Genomic DNA, 22,965 nt, shown 5'->3' on the forward strand with positions numbered 1-22,965 from the left:
AACAAGCACAGCACAAAACCTAAATGATTCCTATGAGCCTGTGTGTGTGATTCTGTATTAGTTATCATCATTTTTTGTAGTGAAATGTAACGCGGGACACTTTTGTAGTGTCAATCATAAGTGGATTACAATAAAAGTTCCTTGACGCAGAAGCTGCTTTAAGAGCTTCCATGAGTCAATGACTGGCAAAAAGCTCACTGATCCTACCCATGGGAATCTTTGTTTTCCCCGTCACTGAATAAGCACATCGTTGGAACATAACTATGACACTGCACTGTTATTCTTATAATAAATTAAATTTTGAAATTGTGCAAAGAGAACAGCAGTGAACATACTAGCATTGAAAACATTTGAGTCAATTGTGGCTTACAATTCTAATAAGTGGACTCCATATGAAAAAATAACTTTGCTAAACTTAGACCTCTTTAAGAAAATCAAAAGGTACAAAAAAGTAGGGTAGGAAAATAGTGTTATCAACCAACAATAATGAAAAGATGATCCCGTCTGTTTGTTTCTTATTTCTCCCTTTCTTTACCGACAGGGGAACATACAGTAACATTTAATAGTAACGCACCAGTAAAATATATCCCAACTAAAATTGCACATGGTTAATCCAGCAGATACCGTACTACTTGAACCTGCTGTTATAGAGCGTCTTTAGGCTGTCATAAGCATGACATAGCAGCATTGTACAGTATTATTCCATCGGGCTAATTGTTCAGAACGTTGGAGACATAAATGTAACGTAAAGAGCTGATAAGTGTATAAGACTATTCTTGAGGACAGACAATCATATCAATATTACAAAATGTGTTTCTATCTGGACGTTCTGTGACATTCCAGGTGTCGTTGGTGGTGGTAATAATAGAGGAAACCTGGCACCATCGTTGGAGGTAATAATACCTTGTATTAGCTGCAAGCAATCTTGCAGCGTAGTGTCATATACAGCGGTAGTCAGCCTAATCATATCAGCTTATTACCATTAACAGTTATGACTTTTCTATTTATTTAACTAGGCAAGTCAGTTAAGAACAAATTCTCATTTATAGTGACGGCCTATCCCGGCCAAACCCTAAAGACGCTGGGCCAATTGTGTGCCGCCCAATGGGAATCCAATCACGGCCGGTTGTGATACAGCCTGGAATGGAACGACGGTCTGTAATGACGCCTCAAGCACTGATATGCAATGCCTTAGACCGCTGTGCCACTCGGAAGCCCTTATAACAGATTATTTCATGCCTTTAACAGCAATGTGAGCATTCTATAACAGAGTTCCAGGAAAGTGTTAACAGAGATACTCTACAGAAGGTATGTGAAAAAAAACTTTACAGATTAAATGAACAAGGTATTGCACAGATTAATAAAAAGGCAACAATAAATATACACCAAATTCATAGAACATTTACATTACAATTTTAGTCAGGTTTTGGAAGATTTAGGATCAGTTTAGTGTCAGTTGTGCCCAGGTGGAGGGGGAGGAAAGACTTAGTCATCCCATTCGTCGTCATCTTCAAAATCCTCTTCGTCATCATCATCATCTTCATCTAGGAAATGACAAAACAAACTTGTAAACAAAGCATAGAGATGTACATCTTTATTTTGAGGGAAACTGGCAATAACACAATTCAGATGAGTACTTAAATTCAGCGTCTTGACAACTGCTCACCAATGCCTGCTCGGCACAAGACTTTATTTGGACGTTAAATTAAAGCCTAGGCATTAGCTCAGGGAGCTAATGTAAGTACTCAGATCTCAGGCAAGGTTATTCCTCAAGCGAGTGCTGTTAACTGAATCACTTCCATCACACTGACAGTAGGCACCTACCTGAGGAGTGGATGGCTTTGCTCCTCTTCTGCATTACTTCCATAAGTGCCCCCACTATGCCTGCCGAGGGTGCTGGTGTAGGGGAGCCAGAGTCTGGGCCGTCTGGTACCTGACGCACGCGTACACAGTTACAAACATGGAAATGCACACAAACATACACCGGCAAAGATGGTACACTTACAGTTTTGAGCTGGATGCCCTGCCGTATCTGGTCGAGTAGCGCATCGCGCCCCACAGTGGTGGCCGGTGACTTGGAGGCCGGTGCCTCCACCTTCTTCAGCTGGGTGCCCCCACGGATCTGCTCCAGCAGGGCCGACTTACCCACCGAGCCCTGGGGTGAGCGGGACAACGGCACACCACAGGCCAACTCTGGAGGGGGCAGGGGTCCAGGTGGGGGTGGTGGAGGAGGTGGTGGAGGGGCTCCCCCACAACCGGAGGGTGGTGGTGCTGGTGGGGGAGGTGGTGGTGGGGCCTGGGGTGCTGTGTTGGCATGCAAGGGTGGAGGAGGTGGTGGTGGCTGGTGGTGGCCCCCTCTGGTGGGGGGCGGGGGTGGAGGGGGGGCTCCTAGGGCACCAGGCCTGGAGGGTGGGGGTGGGGGAGGGGCCGAGGTGGGGGCCCGAGAGGGTGGAGGTGGCGGGGCACCCCGGCCACCTCGCAATGGTGGTGGTGGGAGGGCTGGGCCCGAGCTGTGGGGTGGGGGAGGTGGGCCTCCCCGAGAGGGAGGGGGTGGTGGGGCTGTGTGGGACAGAGAGGGAAAGAAAGAGAGAGAAATCAGTTAAGGAGTCACAATATTCCATCCAGCAGGGTTCAAATTACCGGGGTGCACAAGGGTACTGCACGGTCCAAATACAAAATCACAGTTCTTTCACTTAATAAGCACTGAAAATAAATGCTGTTTCCAATTACAGGTTACCCCCCAAGAGTTAATGTGTCATTCAAACCCTGTCATCCAGATGCTCTGTTTCAAATCACTCCAATACACAGCCAAAACAACTCCCAGCACAGCGATGTGGCATTTAACATCCAAAAATCAAACAGTGCTAAAAACAAGTCTCCAATCCATGCTTGATTTTCTAAGTCGAGTAGTAGAATACCTGGATCCCCATTAAGATTTTTTAAAATTAGTTCTACTTCTGGCACGTTGAATGTTCAAGAGCTCAGAAATTCACTTCTGGCAACATTTTACATTATAGCCTTTCAACCTCTTAATTAAATATTCAGACAAACCACAAGCTAGTTAGCTTTATCCAGTCAAGCATGTCAAAGCTCACAGTCAACACCTGAGGCAGAAACACACCAACCACAACTCTATGGAAACACACAGTCAGTTACCCACCACACCACCTGCGCGGCCCTGGAAAAATACCACATAATTGAGCCCCATCTGGCTTGCACCATCTCATTACCACTGGAGTGCATTCTCAACAAGGAAGTTCATCACATTCACAGTGGGTGGAATCCTTATTACTTGAGATACACGGAACTCAGAGGGTGGTTCTGGTGAGCTCACCTTGCCTACGGAGCTCGTTCTTGACGGCCTCCACCCCTCCTTTCTTTTCGATGAAGTCGTAGATGACCTTGGAGGTCTCCTTGTCTTTGAGTTGAGCCTCTGAGATGCCACACATGTCAAACAGGTTCTTCAGCTCTGGGTCCAGGTTATTCAACTGGGACAGAGAAAGAGGGACAGAGAGAGAGAGAGCCTTGGTCAGGACAATCCAAAAAACAGACAGGCTAGCATCTGTGGTGTTTGGTAAAGGGCTACAACGACACTGTACAACCATGGCAAAAATACCAAAAAATGCAATGCCAATATCATTTTACTCAGAAAACTTCATATTGAGCACACAATAATCAAATGACCTTGTCAATCTAAGTGCTATTCTGCCTTCTGGTGGATTAAAAGGGGAATTGCACCTGGTGGTGCACACAACAATAACCCCAAGCACACATCAAACTCCACAAAGAAATGGTACATTGAACACAAAAATCAACATTTTGCAATGGCTATCAGTCTCTGGACTTGAAACCCATTGAAAACCTGTGGTTTGAATTTAAGAAGTTAGGCCACAAGAGCAGACGAAGGATATCAAGGATCTGGAAAAATTCTGTATGGGAGGAATGGTCTAACCCTCCCAACGTGTTCTCCAATTTCAGAAAACATTTTAGAAAAAGGCTCAGTGTCATTATCCTCTCAAGGGGCGGGTGCTAGAGCCCCAATAAACTTGACCCATATCTTTTTTGTATTACTTGTTAAACAAAATCTCTTAGTAATTGTATTAGTATAAAATATAATTTTTAAATTTTTTGGACCATACAATATAGCTCAGTATTTGTATTATTCATTTTATAGTATTTTTTGCTCATCTTTATAAAAGGGTGCCAATAATTACAGACCTGGCTGTGTATTCAGTGTCTGCTAAATGGAATATTTATATATTATACATAGTGTACAAAACTGCTGTTTCAATGACAGACTGACCAGGTGAAAGATGACTAGTTAAATCCACTTCAAATCAGTGTAGATGAAGGGCAGGAGACATGCTAAAGAAGAATTTTTAAGCCTCGAGACAATTGAGACATTGTGTACGTGTGCCATTCAGAGATTGAATGGGTAAGACAAAAAGGATTTAAGCGCTTTTGAACGGGGTATGGTGCCAGGCATACCGGTTTGTGTCTAGAACTGCAATGCTGCTGGGTTTTTCAAGCTCAACAGTTTCCCATATGTATCAACAATGGTCCGCCACCCAAAAAACATCCAGACAACTTGACACAACTGTGCAAAGCTTTGGAGTCAACATGGGCCAGCATCCCTGTGGAACTCTTGACACCTTGAAGAGTCCATGCCCCGATGAACTGAAGCTGTTCTGAGGGCAAACTAATTCCTCGCACCTGCTTGCCAGACAGGCAGGTCTTGGCGGGGGAGCTGTGCTTTGATGAACGTTGGGCTTGTAGCCTTTGCAAGTATCCGCATTGTACTCACCATAACGGGGAAAGGTTGTCGTTCGCTGCTGGGTAGGGCAGCCGGCGACGAAGACCGGTAGTAAGTGGGAATTTGGGGAACCAGATAAGATAGCGGGGTTGCTAGAAGTGCGAGCCATCCCCAGTGTTTGCAAACAGAGCGTGCTGCGAGGGTAGTGCGCTCCTCTAACCTACGTAATTAGTCACACCAAAACCTACGCTGATCAACCTGAATCAGAATATAGCCTGGTTGTTGTTCCTGTCCAGTTTGTAGCCTATTCAGTGCACCGTGGATTAGCCTGCCACTAGCCACTGCCAGTCTGCCTCCGACCGCCCCAACGGAGATGCACATGCCCAGACCCCATGAGGGGGTCCCATAAACTAGGAGAGCTGTTTTTAAATGTTACATTTAAAATGTTCAATGTTGTCTATGCCCTCTTTCATTGGCCTAGTCTTGTTAAATGTTTTAAATCAGTCAGCATCCACAGCGTGGGTTATGTGGAGCAAACAGAACGGGTATGTTCTATGACTTAACTATCAGGTGTGAGTCTCTGAACAGTGTGTAGGCTATTATGCCCCTTGGGGTGCAGTGAATTTGCATGTTTGTACAATTGCATTTCATTGGGCTAGGCCCGGTTTACAGTGAAGTAGTAGAACCTTGGATGTTCAGTTCTCCCTAACCATATTATCTCGGTGTTTGTAGAATCACTTTTTAACCACATTTTTGCACTTAAGCCTGTGTGCCTTACATCTTCGGGTCATTGCAGCACTTCCGATTGGGTTATGGACAGATTATTATATATATATTTTTAAACATAAAACATATTTCCACATGACCTTCCCCTTGTACTGTAAAAAATGTAACATAATTACCCTCAAAATAAATTTTCCACCAACCGGTTTCTGTGCCAATGCACCATACAACCAATACCGGCATGGATTGCGTTAACACCACAATAAATAGACAAGCAGAAAACAGATCCTTTCCCTACCTTGTAGGCTTACCCAGTATCAAAGGCTTGGCAATCTTTGAATGTCATTAAACTTCTGTGTTTTGTAACAGTCTCTTTCCATTTGTCAAAATGCCTCTGCACAGCTTGGATTGCATATGCTACAGTAATATAAAAAGGACTGAATGCACGTCTAATTTATAAATCTGCATCTGGCTTTCGGGGGTCACCGAAACATGGCTACATCTATGGGCTTTGTTTTTCTGTCGTGCGGTAGCTTATATCATAGGCTACGTATTGGATAACGGCACAATCAACTGGGCTTGGGCTCATAAAATGTATTCAATATATGGCTTATCAGGCTCAGATAGCATCAGGCTTGCATTTTCATGCAGATCAAAGCTCTATTCAAATCCAGACATTAATATGCTTTAGAATGACTCTTCTGGTTTGGGCATTAAATACTGGGTTACCCGGGAGCAAAGTGATTATTCTCGGGATGGAACATTTGTAAAATATGAAACCTTAGTCTGTAGCTTATTCTTTAGATGTTTGGGGCTGTTGGTGAACAATGATGTGCAGGCATAATCAGTGACACTGGACTAGCACACTTGCCATTCTTCAGGGTGTCTATAGGTTTCCATCCAATTGGCAACAGATTTTCATGTGAATATTCAAAAAAAAAATCATCTGCATAAAAACAACATGCACAACATGAAATGTTTTATTTACCTGACATGAGAAATTTACCGGACATCCATACGCATTCAGATCCGACTTGGCATGGCCAGCGCCATCAATAAACGAGGGATATTGGCCAAATGAGCCACATTCACGTGTCCCTAAAAACAGCCTATAACAAATGACAAAAACACTATTCCTAGAGTTTCGGTGTAGCATATGCAAAACTTTATAGACACATTTTTCCCTATTGGTTTTTAGTCTACTTTCCTAAAACAATAATTGTCCACCTCAGGTTCAGCTCCTGGAGATTTGAGCACTAAATGCATCAGCATGCACTGCATGCATAGGCCTAGTTGTCCGCTATGATACTAATATTAACCTCTAAAAGTCTAAGCCGTTGGGCCTTTACTACTATATCCCATAGAAATGCATTGAATAACACACTAAAAATGGCAAAAAAGACAGTAAAAAAATGTAATAAGGTTCTGAAGTGTCTGTTTTATCTAGGATAAGAAAGCGAAGGAAATTGTTTTTTTGGACACATTTAAACCCTTATTATTTTGGCACAAAACTACCTCCGTACTTTCATTAATTTGTACAGGTTACCTTCAGACGAGTCCCGTGATCATTGTGTTTGTGAGTCATATTAGCTTGTAGGAGAAACAGTTTGAACGCTAAAAATGTTTACACGAGAAGAACAATTTTCAGGAAGTCTCATGGTCTGACAAACACAGCTGTAGCTCGGCCACCTTCCACCACAGACGTGGAAGGCCAACAAAAGTGGATGATGTGGATTGAGACGCAGGCCTTGCAAAAAAAAATAATTAATGTTACTTAGATTGGGGAAAGTGGAAAACACTGTCTGTCACACAAATATCATACCCCCAAGACATGCTAACCACTCACCACTACAACAGGGGAGGTTAGCATATTTGGGGGTTTTGATATTTATGCCTCTAACTTTCTCACTCATCATTATTCACGATTATCCGTAATCATGGTAGCATTCACATAATTTTTTTTATTTACAATAAAGGTGACTCCAAAAGTACACAATATATTATCTACCATTAATTTCCATTGGGCACAAAATACTCAAACACAACCAAAAACAAACAGCAAATTCATCCAACAAATCTGTTACAAGCTTGATGTAGTCATTGCGTACTAGGAATATGGGACTAAATACTTAACTTTTGACTACTTTAACACAAGTGAATTTGTCCCAATACTTTTGCTCCCCTAAAATGGGGGGGGGGGGGGGGGCTATGTACAAAAAGTGCTGTAATTTCTAAACGGTTTACCCGATATGGATTAAAATACCATCAAGTTAAAGCTGACAGTCTTCACTTTAACCTCAGTCATTGTATCATTTCAAAGTGCTATGAGTACAGAGCCAAAACAACAACAAATTGTCACTGTCCCAATACTTTTACAGCTCACTGTATTTGGCGCATGGAGGTAGATGAGGAAATTTAGCTAGAATGGAAGAAATTATATAGTAAAACCTGCAAAATAGCAAATATAAACCCCCAAAATGAAAAGCACTACCCTTGCCTGTGCCCCCCCCCCCCAAAAAACCCCCTCCAAAGCACTTTTTTTGGGTCAACCCAGTATTTTGGATCACACCTCCCCCATCAGCAAATTGCGATCTGTCCCTTACAGAGACTGCAGGAATTTAGTAGGTTGCCTAGCATTTTCCGCATGCGGTCTTATTAAATTGTGTAGTTAATAAAGATCATCGTTTGCTATATCTGTGTTGAGTTTTGGTGTCCCATTCTCTGACGCCGGAACATACCGGTCAAACAAAGGTGGCATCAAGCTACTCTGCTCAATCCAGTACTTGCCCCACGTCTCGGGTCATCTAACATGCTTTATTACATTACTTTGAGAAGTTCCATGGCACAGGTAGCCTAGGTCTACATCTATGCATAAACAGGTGCTCAGCATTGACAGGAGTGTTCGAAACAAAACACTGAACAAATTGACAAAGCTCATCAATGGAATGAAATAAACCAAAACGTGTTTCTCACAAGTGTAACAAAGGTTATCCACTCCGACAATGAGAACAGTAAATTACTGTAATAATATATTGAATGCATTATCAGAAATTACCGTAATTTAACAATTATTGTAGATTAGAAATTATGGGAATTAACAGTAAATGTACTACTAGTGATATGTAATGGGGGAATTGATTGATTGTTAGTCTAAGGGCAAACAATTCAAACAATGAATTGTGCACTTATGAAATAAGTGCACAAGAATTGGCAGGAGAGAGCGCATTCTGGAGAGAGATGTGCCTTGTGCATCTAAGCCAGGGCTGGGCGGTATACCGTATTTTGCTACATGCTGGTATTGATGCATGGACAAGCTTGGGTTATTACATAAATGGTATTTCGTTTTTATAGTTTACGCTGCTACTTGAGACGGCTATATACAATATTTTGGCCCTATCGCTCAGCCATACTCCCCTTATTGACTCAAGATTATGCTCAATAAAAACAATTATCTTGACACATACTGTAGGCCTAACGAATGCTCTTACAAACAGTGTCAGGTCCAATGAAGTAGCCATTTATGGAAAACCAATGCTATTTCAAAACAAATGCAATATCACTTATTTTCTCAACTTTACCAAATTGCTTGGTCTTGACAGGTTTGTTGTGGTGCCATATTCTTTCCATTTTTTAATAATGGATTTAATGGCTCTGTGGGATGTTCAAAGTTTTGGATATTTCTTTATAACCCAACCCTGATCTGTACTTCTCCACAACTTTGTCCCTGACCTGTTTGGAGAGCTCCTTGGTGTTCATGGTGCTGCTTGCTTGGTGGTGTCCCTTGCTTAGTGGTGTTGCAGACTCTGGGGCCTTTCAGAACAGGTGTATATATACTGAGATAATGTGACAGATCATGTGACTCTTAAATAAAGTCCACCTGTGTGCAATCTAACTAATTATGTGACTTCTGAAGTTACTTTTTCATTTCACTTCACCAATTTGGACTATTTTGTGTATGCCCATTACATGCTATCCAAATAAAAATAAATTTAAATTACAAGTTGTAATGCAACAAAATAGGAAAAACACCAAGAGGGATGAATACTTCTGCAAGGCACTGTATGACCTTCTTAAAACAATTCCATATGGTAGCTTACTAGAACCCCCCCCCCCCCCCCCCTCGGCTTAGACAGGGTTTAGACTGTAGAGGGTAGGAAGGTAGGAAGATGCATAGAACGAAAAGTGCATGAAAATCGCCATAATGTTCCATTCATTCGCGCTTACCTCAGGTCGGAATCAGGGAATATGTGCTTACGCCAACTTCTCTGACAGTTGTCTGAATGGCATGACAAAGATTGTCAGATGACTAATTGTTAGGTCTAATATTGGCAAAAACACTTTTTTGGTGACCGAGCAGAAACATTGAGTTTTGGGCAACACTCCCAAACATATGTGATGGTGATGATTGATGAACTGCAGAACACAGGTATTCTATGAGGATCGACTGACTTACGACTTGCACTACCGAAGCATAGCTGCCCAAAACAGTGACCAACAATTTTCTGCAATATTCTGGGTTGCAGGAGAGGCTTGTATGACGGCATTGGATGCATGATAAATATGCGCTGTATACAAATGAGGCCATTGTGTGGGTCAATCATGAGTCGGCCACACAGGTCACCATTGTGTGCCCATGAAGGATCCGGTGTGTGTGTGGTACTCACATCGAAGCCTGTGTTTGGGTCCCAGCCCACATGGCCGATGTGCCTGAAGAGAGAGACACAAGACAGACAGTGATGAGCACATACATACATGTGTACCCACAAGCAAGCCGATTCACAAACGTGTGTGGGTGTGCATTGCACACGTAGCAACAATCACGTGCAAGCACAGACACTCATGTAAGACCACTCACTTGTGCACACACACACAAACAAACAGACAGACCTCTGTCTGGGCAATTATGAATGCAGACAAACACAACTGAGCCATTGAAAAGGTTCTCAAGACAAAAAGAACACCCTCAAACATGAGTAAAAAGCACAATAAGTTACACAACTTCAGAGAACATACATTCAGAAAAACTCCCGCTGTGCTACATCTCTCTACACAGACCCATCTGAAGTGTAATCTCGACGGAAGTGTGGTCCACTCACTGGAAGTTGCTGGGGGTGCCTATGTCTGCCTTGGTGAGCTTCTTCCTCTTGCACTTGACTTTCTTCTCCTTCTTGCTGAGGCTGCTGTGCAGCATGTTGTTGATGTGGTGTGGCTGGGGAAGCTGCTGCTGGGAGTTGTGGAAGCGCACATTGTTAATCTCTGGGTTCTTGATGTCCATTGTGGCCATAGGGAGAGCCGGGCCTATAGTAGGAGGGAGGGTAGAAGGAGGGAGAGATGGAGGAAGAAAATGAGAAGCTTCTAGAACTAGAAGCTCAGAACCACTGCTGGGAAGCTCAGAAGCAGTGTTTCTCACGAAATGAGGTGGAGTCAATCCAAAAGGTCGTCCTTTGATTTCTTAGCATACTGGACAAGTTATATTACATTGGCCAGATAGATCATGCACAACCCTTTTTAATTATTAATTAAAAAAAGTAACATTTAGTTTGCATACTTGACTGGTAGTAAAAAGACTACTGTGTAACTTGGCCTGTGTTGTGACTATGGTAGTCTCTGAAGCCCATCAATATTGCAATCTTAAAAAGTTTTTAAATATAAATATATAGAAACAAGGGAAAAAGTTCAAGACTGAGAAAGACAGCTAACAATGCAGGACCACACACAATAAAACATTAGTCTTTAGATGTATTTAGTGCTATTTCAAAATAGTGTACAGACAACAAAGAATAGAGGGCACTAATTGTCTATACAAATGCCAGGGCCTTTGTGAATATCTACTGTAGAACCCGAACACCAGCATAGGTGCCAAACAACAAAGTCAGTACAAATGCCATTTAAATTATAATTCAAAGTTTTTACATTTATGCAAAACATTGATGCAATTATGTAAATCATGTGCATTAATTTCTTAATTCACTCAAATTTAAATGGGATCATGGACATGAACTCTGCCTGACGACAACCCTACCGTTAAACACCTCTCTCAGCCAGCCCTTAATCCTCGGCTCCTCTAGCACCACACACCCCTCATTTCCCTCTTCATCATCCTCTTCCTCAAAAGGACAAGGGCGGGATGGACATGAACTCTGCATGACGACAACTCCACCATTAAATACCTCTCTAAACCAGCTCTTAATCCTCAGTTCCTCTAGCACCACACCCCCCTCCTTTTCCTCTTCATTCTCCTCCGCTCTCTCTTCCTCAAAAGGACAGGGGCAGGACAACAGCATATAAAGCCCATCCACGAGCAGCACTGGACACCCAAGCAGACCCAACCAGTCTTCCAACTTCAACTCACTGTCCAATGACTCTGTTAAAGACAGGCTTGATAAAGAGGTTGTGCAATACATCCTTGTGCCATCCATATGATACAGTGTTGGGTAGACAAACCGACTGGCGAGGCTCTCAGACTGCCTGTGGCTACACAAAGGAATAGCACAGCAGTCTTTCACAGATAACTAAAGAAACAGTGACAGAATCAAACTGGCTCAAAGACTGCTTGTCCTCCCATTGTGTGTGTGTTTGTTCCTTATGTGACATCAGTTGAGTCACACCCAGTCATACATTTAAAAAAAAAGTGCTTTGGCCAACTTCAGAGCTGGAAGCCATGTTGCTCCTTGGACAATTCAAATAAACCCATGTTGACCATCTATTGCTTGGTTTAAAATTCTGCTAATTCTTTGGACTGTTAAAGGTAAAAATTACCCAGGAGGCACCAACATGGCTGCTATAAAATGTACATGATGTTGTCTAGGAGAATTATAATAATGACTTCTGATTGAAACTGCAAATGGCCAACAAACAGAGCTGCAGTAGTTCTGCGAACTACTCTTGCATGAGGAATAACCTTACATGAGACCTAGGTTAGGCTTCAGTTCAGCAGGATAACAGTCTAATGGCATGCAAATTATTCGGGTCAAACCCCAGTTAGTCACACAAACTCTCAATACATGGTGTGGTCAAACCTCCCCCTGTCCCAGCATTTGATTACGCTCCTCGAGTCCATGTTAATCTCCACAAAATGCAAATGGGTCAGACATAAATCAGTAATCTACAGCTAATCCCAACCAAATCCCTGGACTTCCAACAAATGTTAGAAGTCTCAGCTATCGACGAGGACTTTGAAAGCTCCTTCGCCATGAGACATGTTTACCCTCATTATTGTACTTCACCGGAAGCTTTCAATGGAGAACTTGCAACAAATCCATGTAGTGGTACCATACAGATGGTTCTCTTTGGCTGTATGAAAGTCAATGATTGACAGATAATGTCAATGGTTGTCCAGTCCATATTAGGGTTCAGAAACCTCATAAATGTAATGATTAAATATCACAAATATTAAAGCACTTCCTTCCCCAAAGCACACACTGTCAGCAGGACAGTGAATTATGACAAGGAAAACATATTGAGGGAGGGAAGCAAAAGACCTCTCCATCATGGTTGACAACTCCACGGTGTCGCCGTCCCAGAGTGCAAAGAACCATGGAGTGACCCTGGACAACACCCTGTTATTCTCTGAAAACATAAAAAGGGGTGATTCACTCTTGCAGGTTCATTCTCTACAACATCTTTAGAGTATGACCTTTCCTCACACAGAAAGTGGCGCAGGTCCTAATCCAGGCACTTGTCATCTCCCGTCTAGACTACTGAAACACTCTGTTGGCTGGGCTGACTGTTTGTGCCATCATACCCCTGCAACTTATCAAGAACGCCGCAGCCCACTTTGGGAGAACTTGGGAATGTTGAACACGTCATCCCGCTCCTCTGCACAATACACCGGCTTCCAGTCAAAGCTCGGAGCCACCACAAAACCACAGTGCTTGCCTACGGAGCAGTAACGGGAACTGCTCTTCCCTGCCTTCAGGCTATGCTCAAACCCTACAACCCAACCCGAGCACTCCGTTCTGCCACCTTCGGGCTCTTGGCCCTCCCCCCTACGAGGAGGTCATGTCCCGCTCAGCCCAGTCAAAGCTCTTCTCTGTCCTGGCACCCCAATGGCAGAACCAGCTTCCCCCTGACGCTAGGACAGCAGAGTCCCTGTCCATCTTCTGAAAACATCTGAAACCCTACCTCTTCAAAGAGTATTTTAAATGAAACCCACAGCGATGTGTGTATGTGTGTGTACACATGCATGTACACCAATACATTTGATTTCGCTTGACTGATTATAGGACAACTATGCTTTTAAATCGTAAAATAATCAAGGATTACGTTTCAATAAAACATGTTGAAGGTCAACTTTGGCCTACACAAATTGGTACAAATCAAAGAATGGACAACATACCATTTGCAGGGTCACATCTTTTCTCTGCAAAACAAAATGGGAACAATTATAATTTCGCAGCCAATTCAAGTGGGCTTTGGCACAGCTATCAGAGTGACAGAGAGTGTAGATGGAAGTGTCGAAGGACAAGCAAAGTGTCTGGAAAGTGTTCAGAGTGAGTTTATGAGAGTCAGATGGACAGACGGAAATAGGATAGAAGTCCATGGAAAGGTAGCCACCGCAGGTTGAAGAAAATACCAGCTCCATTCAGATCCTGGGCGCCAAATGAATTTCACTCAGGAGGAGAGGATGCATTTTCACTAGTTCAGAAAATATGCACAAAAAAAAGATAAGAAGTACTGGAAGAACAGTACAGAATGAAAGCTAGTGTCCCTACCATACCATTACAGTAGCCCCCTTCCCTGCCCCATTTCTTTCAAAGCACACTCCTCACAGCAAGAGCAGCAAACTTCAAAGGCCAGCATGGAGAGAGAAACAGAGAGAGATGTAGAGAAGCCAGAGAGGAACATCACTGTAGCCTTTAGCGCAGAAAGACCCTCTTCTGTTTTTACTGTACAGACAGAAACAGTGCCTTTGGAAAGTATTTAGACCCCTTGACTTTTTCCACATTTTGTTAAGTTACAGCCTTATCCTAAAATTGATTGCCCTTTTTTCCCCCTCAATCTACACACAATGGTATAACTTTTTTTAATTTTTTAAGTTTGCTAATTTCTTAAAAATAAAAACATTTACACAAGTATTCAGACCCTTTACGCAGTACTTTGTTGAAGCAGCTTTGGCAGCGATTACAGTCTCGAGTTTTCTTGAGTATGACGCTATAAGCTTGGCACACCTGTATTTGGGGAGTTTCTCCCATTCTTCTCTGCAGATTCTGTCAAGCTCGGTCAGGTTGGATGGGGAGTGTTGCTGCTCAGCTATTATCAGGTCTCTCCAGAGATGTTCGATCGGGTTCAAGTCCGGGCTCTGGCTGGGCCACTCAAGGACATTCAGAGACTTGTCCCAAAGCCACTCCTGCTTTGTCGCCGCTGTGTGCTTAGGGTCGTTGTCCTGTTGGAAGGTGAACCTTCACCACAGTCTGAGATCCTGAGCAGGTTTTCATCAAGGATCTCTCTGTACTTTGCGCGGTTCATCTTTGCCTCGATCCTGACTCGTCTCCCAGTCCCTGCCACTGAAAAACATCCCCACAGCATGCTGCCACCACCATGATTCATCGTAGGGATGGTGCCAGGTTTCCTCCAGACGTGACTGTTTGCATTCAGGCCAAAGAGTTCAATATTGGTTTCATCAGACCAGAGAAAATTGTTTCTCATGGTCTAAGAGTCTTTAGGTGCCTTTTGGCGAACTCCAAGCAGGCTGTCATGTGCCTTTTACTGAGGAGTGGTTTCCATCTGGCCTCATTGGTGGAGTGCTGCACTGGCCTCATTGGTTGTCCTTCTGGAAGATTCTCCCATCTTCACAGGGGAACTCTAGAGCTCTGTCAGAGTGACCGTCGTCTTCTTGGACACCTCCTTGATCAAGGCCCTTCTCCCCAGATTGCTCAGTTTGGCTGGGCGGCAAGCTCTTGGTGGTTACAAAATTCTTCCATTTAAGAATGAAGGCCACTGTGTTCTTGGGGACCTTCAATGCTGCAGATATTTTTGGTACCCTTCCCCAGATATGTGCCTTAACACAATCCTGTCTCGGAGCTCTACGGTCAAAACCTTCGACGTCATGGCTTGGTTTTTGCTATGACATGCACTGTCAACTGTGGGACCTTTATATAGACAGGTGTGTGCCTTTCCAAATCATGTCCAATCAATTGAATTTGCCACAGGTGGACTCCAATCAAGTTGTTGAAACATCTCAAGGATGATCAATGGAACAGGATGCACCTGAGCTCAATTTCGAGTCTCGTAGCAAAGGGTCTAAATACTTATGTAAATAAGGTATTTATGTTTTTTAGAATATGGCTGTAAGGTAATGTGGAAAAGGTCTAGGGGTCTGAATACTTTCCGAAGACACTGTATATCACTGAGTTTCCAACAGCAACCAGCCGGAAAAATTTGACACATGGCTCAATTTCAAACCAATTCCTAGACTGTTGTTGACCCCAAATGAACCCCCTCGCAGATCTGAGTTACAAGATAGGTCTCAGGTAATAGAGGGATCGGTTTGGGATCGGGCCCTGTGGTCTTGTTAGTAGTAGCGCAGGAAGAGAAATTGAAGCTTCCTCCCCTTCCTCTGTCCAGAAGGTGAAAGGTTGAGGTGGTGAGAAAGCAGAGGTAGTGTAGACTGAGCACACGGAGCCACTGTAGTTACCCGTTTTACGTTGGCGTCTGCCGAGTAGGTCGTTAAGTGCGGCTCTAAATCGCTTGGCCTCTTCCTCGCTAGCGAAGTTCAGGCCTACCTGGCAGTTCTGGAGATAAAGAGAGTAAAGAGAGATCAGTCTTTTTTTAAGACACTGTCTACGTGGGGTCCAAAAGCTTTCAAGCGGCGGGATATCATACTTACATCTCCTGCGAATGAAATGAAATACGACCTAGAGCTGTTGATTGAGAAGTTATTGTAGAGCTCCTGTTCAAACATGGTTTTCCCTTCCTGAAAAGAATGAAATAACATTAATTAGTGAACTGCCTTTTGGCAGCAGAGGGAATTCCTCAGGAAAGGGACTCAGTGTTAGGCTAGCTTCAACCATCCTTCATCTACTTCACTCACCTTGATGTCAAAGACCCTGATGAAGTAGGACCTCAGAGGATTATCCTTGATCAGACAAGCCACTCCGCAGCACCTCTTCATCCAGGATGAGCTCCTGTCTGCCCCATACACCTGGACCACCGCTGAGCACAGGGTCTAAGGACAAATTCACAGTGGGAGTGTGGGAGCGTTACAGCAAAGTTAAAACACTATAGTGACACATACAGAGACAAAGAGCTTGTAAAATGTTTTGATAATAAAATATGATTAAGAGGTGCACCATTGGATTGCACATTATCGTCGGTCTTCACAAAACTAGCTTAACTAGTGGAATGCCTCTAGGGGGAAATGTGTAAATGATGGCCATATAGAGGAAGAGGACCACATCCACGAACAGGAAACACTGATTACTTGCCTGAGAGTATAGTACAATGTTTGCAGATAATACACCCTGAGAATATCTGATAGAGAATGATGACAGACATAGCCAGTGGCCACACAATCTAAAGCTTTGTTTGCTTCAAGGACGCAGAGAGCAACCTGTGCCAGTCACAAAACGAGATGATGAGGAAGAGGAAATACCAATCTAGCTCGCTTCCTCTTCAGTGATTTATTATTGCGGGTAGGAGAGAAAGAACATGAGGAAGCACTTCTCTCCTCAAACTCACACCTCATCATAACACAGGAAAGGTCACTGGCCAGATTATAGGCCACTAGCCAGACCATAGTACATTGGATTTGATTAGTTAGGACCCTAAAAAAAAATATGGTTTTATTTTTTTGCCTGATTCTGTTTATTTTTTTCCCCCAAATCTGTTTTCCCCCTTGATTTTTCCAGTTCTCAGGTTCCCACTCTCAAAAAAAGAGAGAGATGTTCTAAGTCCACAAAAAATGCTTAGATTAGGCTGGCAATAATATAGTGCCTATAAGAACATCCAATAGTCAAAGGTATATGAAATACAAATGGTATAGAGAGAAATAGTCCTTTAATAACTACAACCTAAAACTTCTTAACTGGGAATATTGAAGACTCATGTTAAAGAGAACCATCAGCTTTCATGTGTTCTCATGTTCTGAGCAAGGAACTTAAACCTTTGCTTTTTTTATTCTTTTTTTTTTAATTAATTAATTTATTTACATGGCACATATTGCACTTTTACTTTCTTCTCCAACACTGTGTTTTTGCATTATTTAAACCAAATCGAACATGTTTCAATATTTATTTGAGACTAAATTGATTTAAATGTATGTATTATATTAAGTTAAAATAAAAGTGTTGTTGTAATTGTCATTATTACAAATATATATTAAAATCATCCGGTTAATCGGTATCGGCTTTTTTTTGGTCCTCCAATAAATCAGTATCGAAAAATCGTAATCAAATCGACCTCTAGTATACACACACACACACTTTCTAGGGTTTTTCTTTATTTTTCCAATTTTCTACATTGTAGAATAACAGCGAAGACATCAAAACTACAAAATAGCACATATGGAATCATGTAGTAACCAAAAAGTGTTTAAAATATATTTTGATTTGAATGAGATTCTTCAAAGCAGCCACCCTGTGCATTTTTGACAGATTTGCACACTTTTGGCATTCTCTCAACTAGCTTCACTTGGAATGCTTTTCCAACAGTCTTGAAGGAGTTCCCACATATGCTGAGCACTTCTTGGCTGCTTTTCCTTCAATCTACTCATCCCAAACGTCTCAATTGGGTTGATGTCGGGTGATTGTGGAGGCCAGGTCATCTGATGCAGCACTCCATCACTCTCCTTCTTGGTCAAATAGCCCTTACACAGCCTGGAGATGTGTTGGGTCATTGTCCTGTTGAAAAACAAACGATAGTCCCACTAAGCACAAACCAGATGGGATGGCGTGTCGCTGCAGAATGCTGTGGTAGCCATGCTGGTTAAGTGTGCCTTGAATTCTAAATAAATCACAGACAGTGTCACCAGCAAAGCACTAAAACACCATCACACCTCCTCCTCCTCCATAATTGACGGTGGGAACTACACATGTGGAGATCATCCATTCATCGTCTCACAAAGACACGGCAGTTGGAACCAAAGATCTCAAATTTGGACTCATCAGAACAAAGGACAGATTTCCACCGGTCTAATGTCCATTGCTCGTGTTTCTTGGCCCAAGCAAGTCTCTTCTGCTTATTGGTGTCCTTTAGCCTCTTTGGGATAGGGGGCGGTATATTGACGTCCGGAGTCCTTTAGTAGAGGTTTCTTTGCAGCAATTCAACCATGAAAGCATGATTCACGCAGTCTCCTCTGAACAGTTGATGTTGAGATGTGTCTGTTACTTTAACTATGTGAAGCATTTATTTGGGCTGCAATTTCTGAGCCGGAAACTCTAATGAACTTATCCTCTGCAGCAGAGGTAACTCTGGGTCTTCCTTTCCTGTGGCGGTCCTCATGAGTGCCAGTTTCATGTTTTTTGGCAACTGTGCTTGAAGAAACATTCAAAGTTCTAGATATTTTCCAAATTGACTGACCTTCATGTCTTAAAGTAATGATGGACTGCCGTTTCTCTTTGCTCATTTGAGCTGTTCTTGTCATAACATGGACTTGGTATTTTACCAAATAGGGCTATCTTCTGTACACCACTCCTACGTTGTCAAAACGCAACTGATTGGCTCAAATGCATTAAGGAAAGAAATTCCACAAATGTACTTTTAACAAGGCACACCTGTTAATTGAAATGCATTCCCTGGAATGAGTAGGTGTGTCCACATTTTGGACTGGTACTAACACACACACACACACACACAAAAGTTTGGCGTCATTTAGAAATGTCCTCATTTTTGAAAGAAAAACAAATTTTTTATCCATTAAAATAACATCAAATTGATCAGAAATACAGTGTAGACATTGTTAATGTTGTAAATGACTATTGTAGCTGGAAACAGGTGATTTTTAATGGAATATCTACATAGGCGTACAGAGGCCCATTATCAGCAACCATCACTCCTGTGTTCCAATGGCACTGTGCTAGCTAATCCAAGTTTTTCATTTTAAAAGGCTAATTGATCATTAGAAAACACTTTTGCAATCATGTTAGCACAGCTGAAAACTGTTGTACTGATTAAAGAAGCAATAAAACTGGCCTTCAGACTAGTTGAGTATTTGGAGCATCAGCATTTGTGGGTTCGATTACAGGCTCAAAATAGCCAGAAACCAAGACCTTTCTTCTGAAACTCATCAGTCTATTCTTGTTCTGTGAAATTAAGGCTATTCCATGCGAGAAATTGCCAACAAACTGAAGATCTTGTACAACGCTGTGTACTATTCCCTTCACAGAACAGCGCAAACTGGCTCTAACCAGAATAGATCGGAGTGGGGTGCCCCGGTGCACAACTGAGCAAGAGGACAAGTACATTAGAGTGTCTAGTTTGAGAAACAGACGCCTCACAAGTCCTCAACTGGCAGCTTCATTAAATAGTACCCGCAAAACACCAGTCTCAACTTCAACAGTGAAGAGGCGACTCCGGAATGCTGGCCTTCTAGGCAGAGTTGCAAAGAAAAAGCCACATCTCAGACTGGCCAATAAAAATAAAATATTAAGATGGGCAAAAGAACACAGACACTGGACAGACAAATCTAAGTTTCAGGTGTTTGGATCACAAAGAAGAACATTCGTGAGATGCAGAAAAAATGAAAAGATGCTGGAGGAGTGCTTGACGCCATCTGTCAAGCGTGGTGGAGGCAATGTGATGGTCTGGGGGTGCTTTGGTGGTGGTAAAGTGGAAGATTTGTACTTGGTAAAAGGGATCTGCAAGAAGGAAGGCTATCACTCCATTTGCAACGCCATGCCATACCCTGTGGATGGCGCTTAACTGGAGCCAATTTCCTCCTACAACACGACAACGACCCAAAGCACAGCTCCAAACTATGCAAGAACTATTTAGGGAAGAAACAGTCAGCTGGTATTCGGTCTATAATGGAGTGGCCAGCACAGTCACCGGATCCTAACTGTATTGAGATGTTGTGGGAGCATCTTGACCATATGGTACGTAAGAAGCGCCCATCAAGCCAATTTAACTTGTGGGAGGTGCTTCAGGAAGCATGGGGTGGAATCACTTCAGATTACCTCAACAAATTGACAACTAGAATGCCAAAGGTAGTAATTGCTGTAAATGGAGGATTCTTTGACCCAAGCAAAGTTAAGGACAACTATTATTTCAATTAAGTCATTATTTATTACCTTGTCAACGTCTTGACTATATTTCCTATTCATTTTACAACTAATTTCATGTATGTTTTCATGGAAAACAATGACATTAAGTGATCCCAAAACTTTGAACGGTAGGGAAACACTGTTAAACCACATCAGGAGACCACTTCAATTCAAGTGCACACCAGTCAGAGACCATTGTTTGGTTAGCGATGTTTCTATAGCGTTCATGTGATTGCAGAATTTGCAAAACAAATGGCCACTGGATTGATGCAAATAATCACGATATCATTCTGCCAGGTAGGATTAGGCTACTTTGTAGTTTAATTGAGAAGGTTTGCAAGTCTGAAAGTGTACTGTAGACCGATATGTGCACAGCACACAGACAGGGGCATAAATCAATCCAGATCAGAATGTTCCCAATTCCCATGGTAGGACAAATGTCAGTTAAGGGATAAAATGAACACACATCAAGCTATGGCTCTGTCTTACTAGACACTCAGCTTTGACCTATGGCAAAGGGTGATATGTTATTTATTTAGACAGTGTACTGTAGGCTATAGTAGTCGTTCCACTGGGCTGCCACTTGACACTTATTGTAATCTAAGGCAGCTTCTCAATAAACTGATTTGACTTTCACCCTTACAAAAACAATTGCAGTAAAAGTGCAGTAACTAGTCAAATATTTTTGGATGCAGTATTTGCAGCATACTGCCCTCCGACTGCAGTTATACGGCAATCCCACAGCAATCTTTTTTCCCGTAAGGGCACAACTACCTTCTTAGCCTTTAGCATTGGAAAAATAGTTGCTTCTTCCCGCAACGAACCTGTGTTATCTGTGTAAACAATGGCTCGTGTAAACAATGGGACGAAGCAAGGATAATATGCATGTTCTGAACATATTCCATTGTGCAAACACGGATTCGACAGCGATCGTTGTCAAATGAAAACAAAATACTGACTTGCAAACATGCCAGACTGCAGTACATCAGTTGGTTGAGTAACGTTCAGTTGTCAATTTTATATCACACACAGTAGCGTTCAACCTTAACTTAGGTCAACACTATCGGTCATGTTTATTAATGATGGGGTAGGTGCTGCATAGGCTAAAAACTGTAACGTTTACATTTCTGTTTACAGCCCAGCCAGGCGAAAACCACTAATCTTCCAGAGACACACGTTTATATTTCCAAGCCAATTTCTTGACAGCAAATCCATCTGACAGGCAAACAGTTCTGCTTGCCCAAACATCGTTCCAGCAAAGCCATGGAAAGATGCTGAGCTGTCATGCGTCTTATCGGCCTACAGCCAGGTTATTTCCTAACGTTAGCCTACATAACACTAACATTTAGCCTAACACATTATTTTTGCAACGGTGCAGGTAGACAAATTGCACGTGAACTTGAGAGCGTGGCACGGTCTTAAACAAGACAACTTACATTGCATTTCCTGCCCAGGTAGTTGAATAGGCATTCGTTCTCTTGCGGGGTGAGGAGTATGGAGCCAATATTTCCAACCCGCCGCTGCTGAGAATGGCTATTCATGTTCGTAAATAACTTCTCAATAAACAAAATGAACTGTTTTACTCTTGAACATTACATCAAATTCGTGCAGCTTTTGGTCGCCATGGCCTGCAACCGGATCTTCTCATGACGTTGTTTCAATGGTAGAGGTCTGCAAAATGAAATATTTCAAGATCCTGGTTGTTGGATAACAACCTCCATGACCCAGGCGCCTTGTCTAAACCGTGGGAACCCCAATCTTTGCAGAGTGCAAATTCTAAACTTTCATTCGGAACTCCAGCTGCAACATCGATACATCCATCCAACATGGCAGTGTAAAGGAACAACCATTCCAATGAAGATAGGGGTCATGGAGAAATATACAAATAATATACAATTGAAGAGCAGGGCTTCCCGAACGAAATTAATTTCCATAAAAAAAAGATGTTGCCTGGCGTCTTTAAATGTTCTGATGTTAGAATATAACGAGGATGCCAAAATATCCCGAACTATGAAATGGTCTAGCCCTATTTCCCAGTGGATTTTGTAACATGAATGCAGTATACTGAGGGGTTGCGCGTGGAGCTGGGCAGGGACTGGTGTTTGTTACTTATGAGGGAGGAGCTACTGCTGTTGTCATATTTTTAAAGAGAGGGATACAATGTTACATATGTACAATATAGCCTACTTCTTTATTACATTTTGGGCACAAATACTTGATATTTCTTATAATTGCGCTCTCTCTCACCCCCCCCCCCCCCCTCTCTCTCAAACACACTGAGGTCAGTGA

The 22,965-nt window shown here is 42.5% G+C and overlaps 1 protein-coding gene across 2 annotated transcripts; it reads right to left on the reverse strand.

The window, feature by feature from the left end:
• Positions 1-280: 280 nt before the first annotated feature.
• LOC115197027 (neural Wiskott-Aldrich syndrome protein) lies at positions 281-22,755 on the reverse strand. 2 transcript variants are annotated; one of them, XM_029758153.1, is made up of 11 exons: positions 22,113-22,755; positions 16,509-16,643; positions 16,305-16,391; positions 16,113-16,209; positions 13,815-13,838; positions 10,573-10,774; positions 10,141-10,183; positions 3,335-3,488; positions 2,006-2,559; positions 1,825-1,933; positions 281-1,544 (listed from the first exon to the last, which is right to left on the reverse strand). In XM_029758153.1, the coding sequence occupies exons 1-11, from the start codon at positions 22,215-22,217 to the stop codon at positions 1,486-1,488; spliced, it is 1,569 nt and encodes a 522-aa protein (XP_029614013.1). In that variant the 5' UTR covers positions 22,218-22,755; the 3' UTR covers positions 281-1,485. The 2 variants fall into 2 exon arrangements, with proteins under 2 accessions (XP_029614013.1, XP_029614014.1); XM_029758154.1 differs by lacking the exon at positions 13,815-13,838.
• Positions 22,756-22,965: the final 210 nt, after the last annotated feature.

The sequence above is a fragment of the Salmo trutta genome, chromosome 7 (genome assembly GCF_901001165.1).
Source record: "Salmo trutta chromosome 7, fSalTru1.1, whole genome shotgun sequence".
Lineage (NCBI taxonomy): Eukaryota > Metazoa > Chordata > Actinopteri > Salmoniformes > Salmonidae > Salmo > Salmo trutta.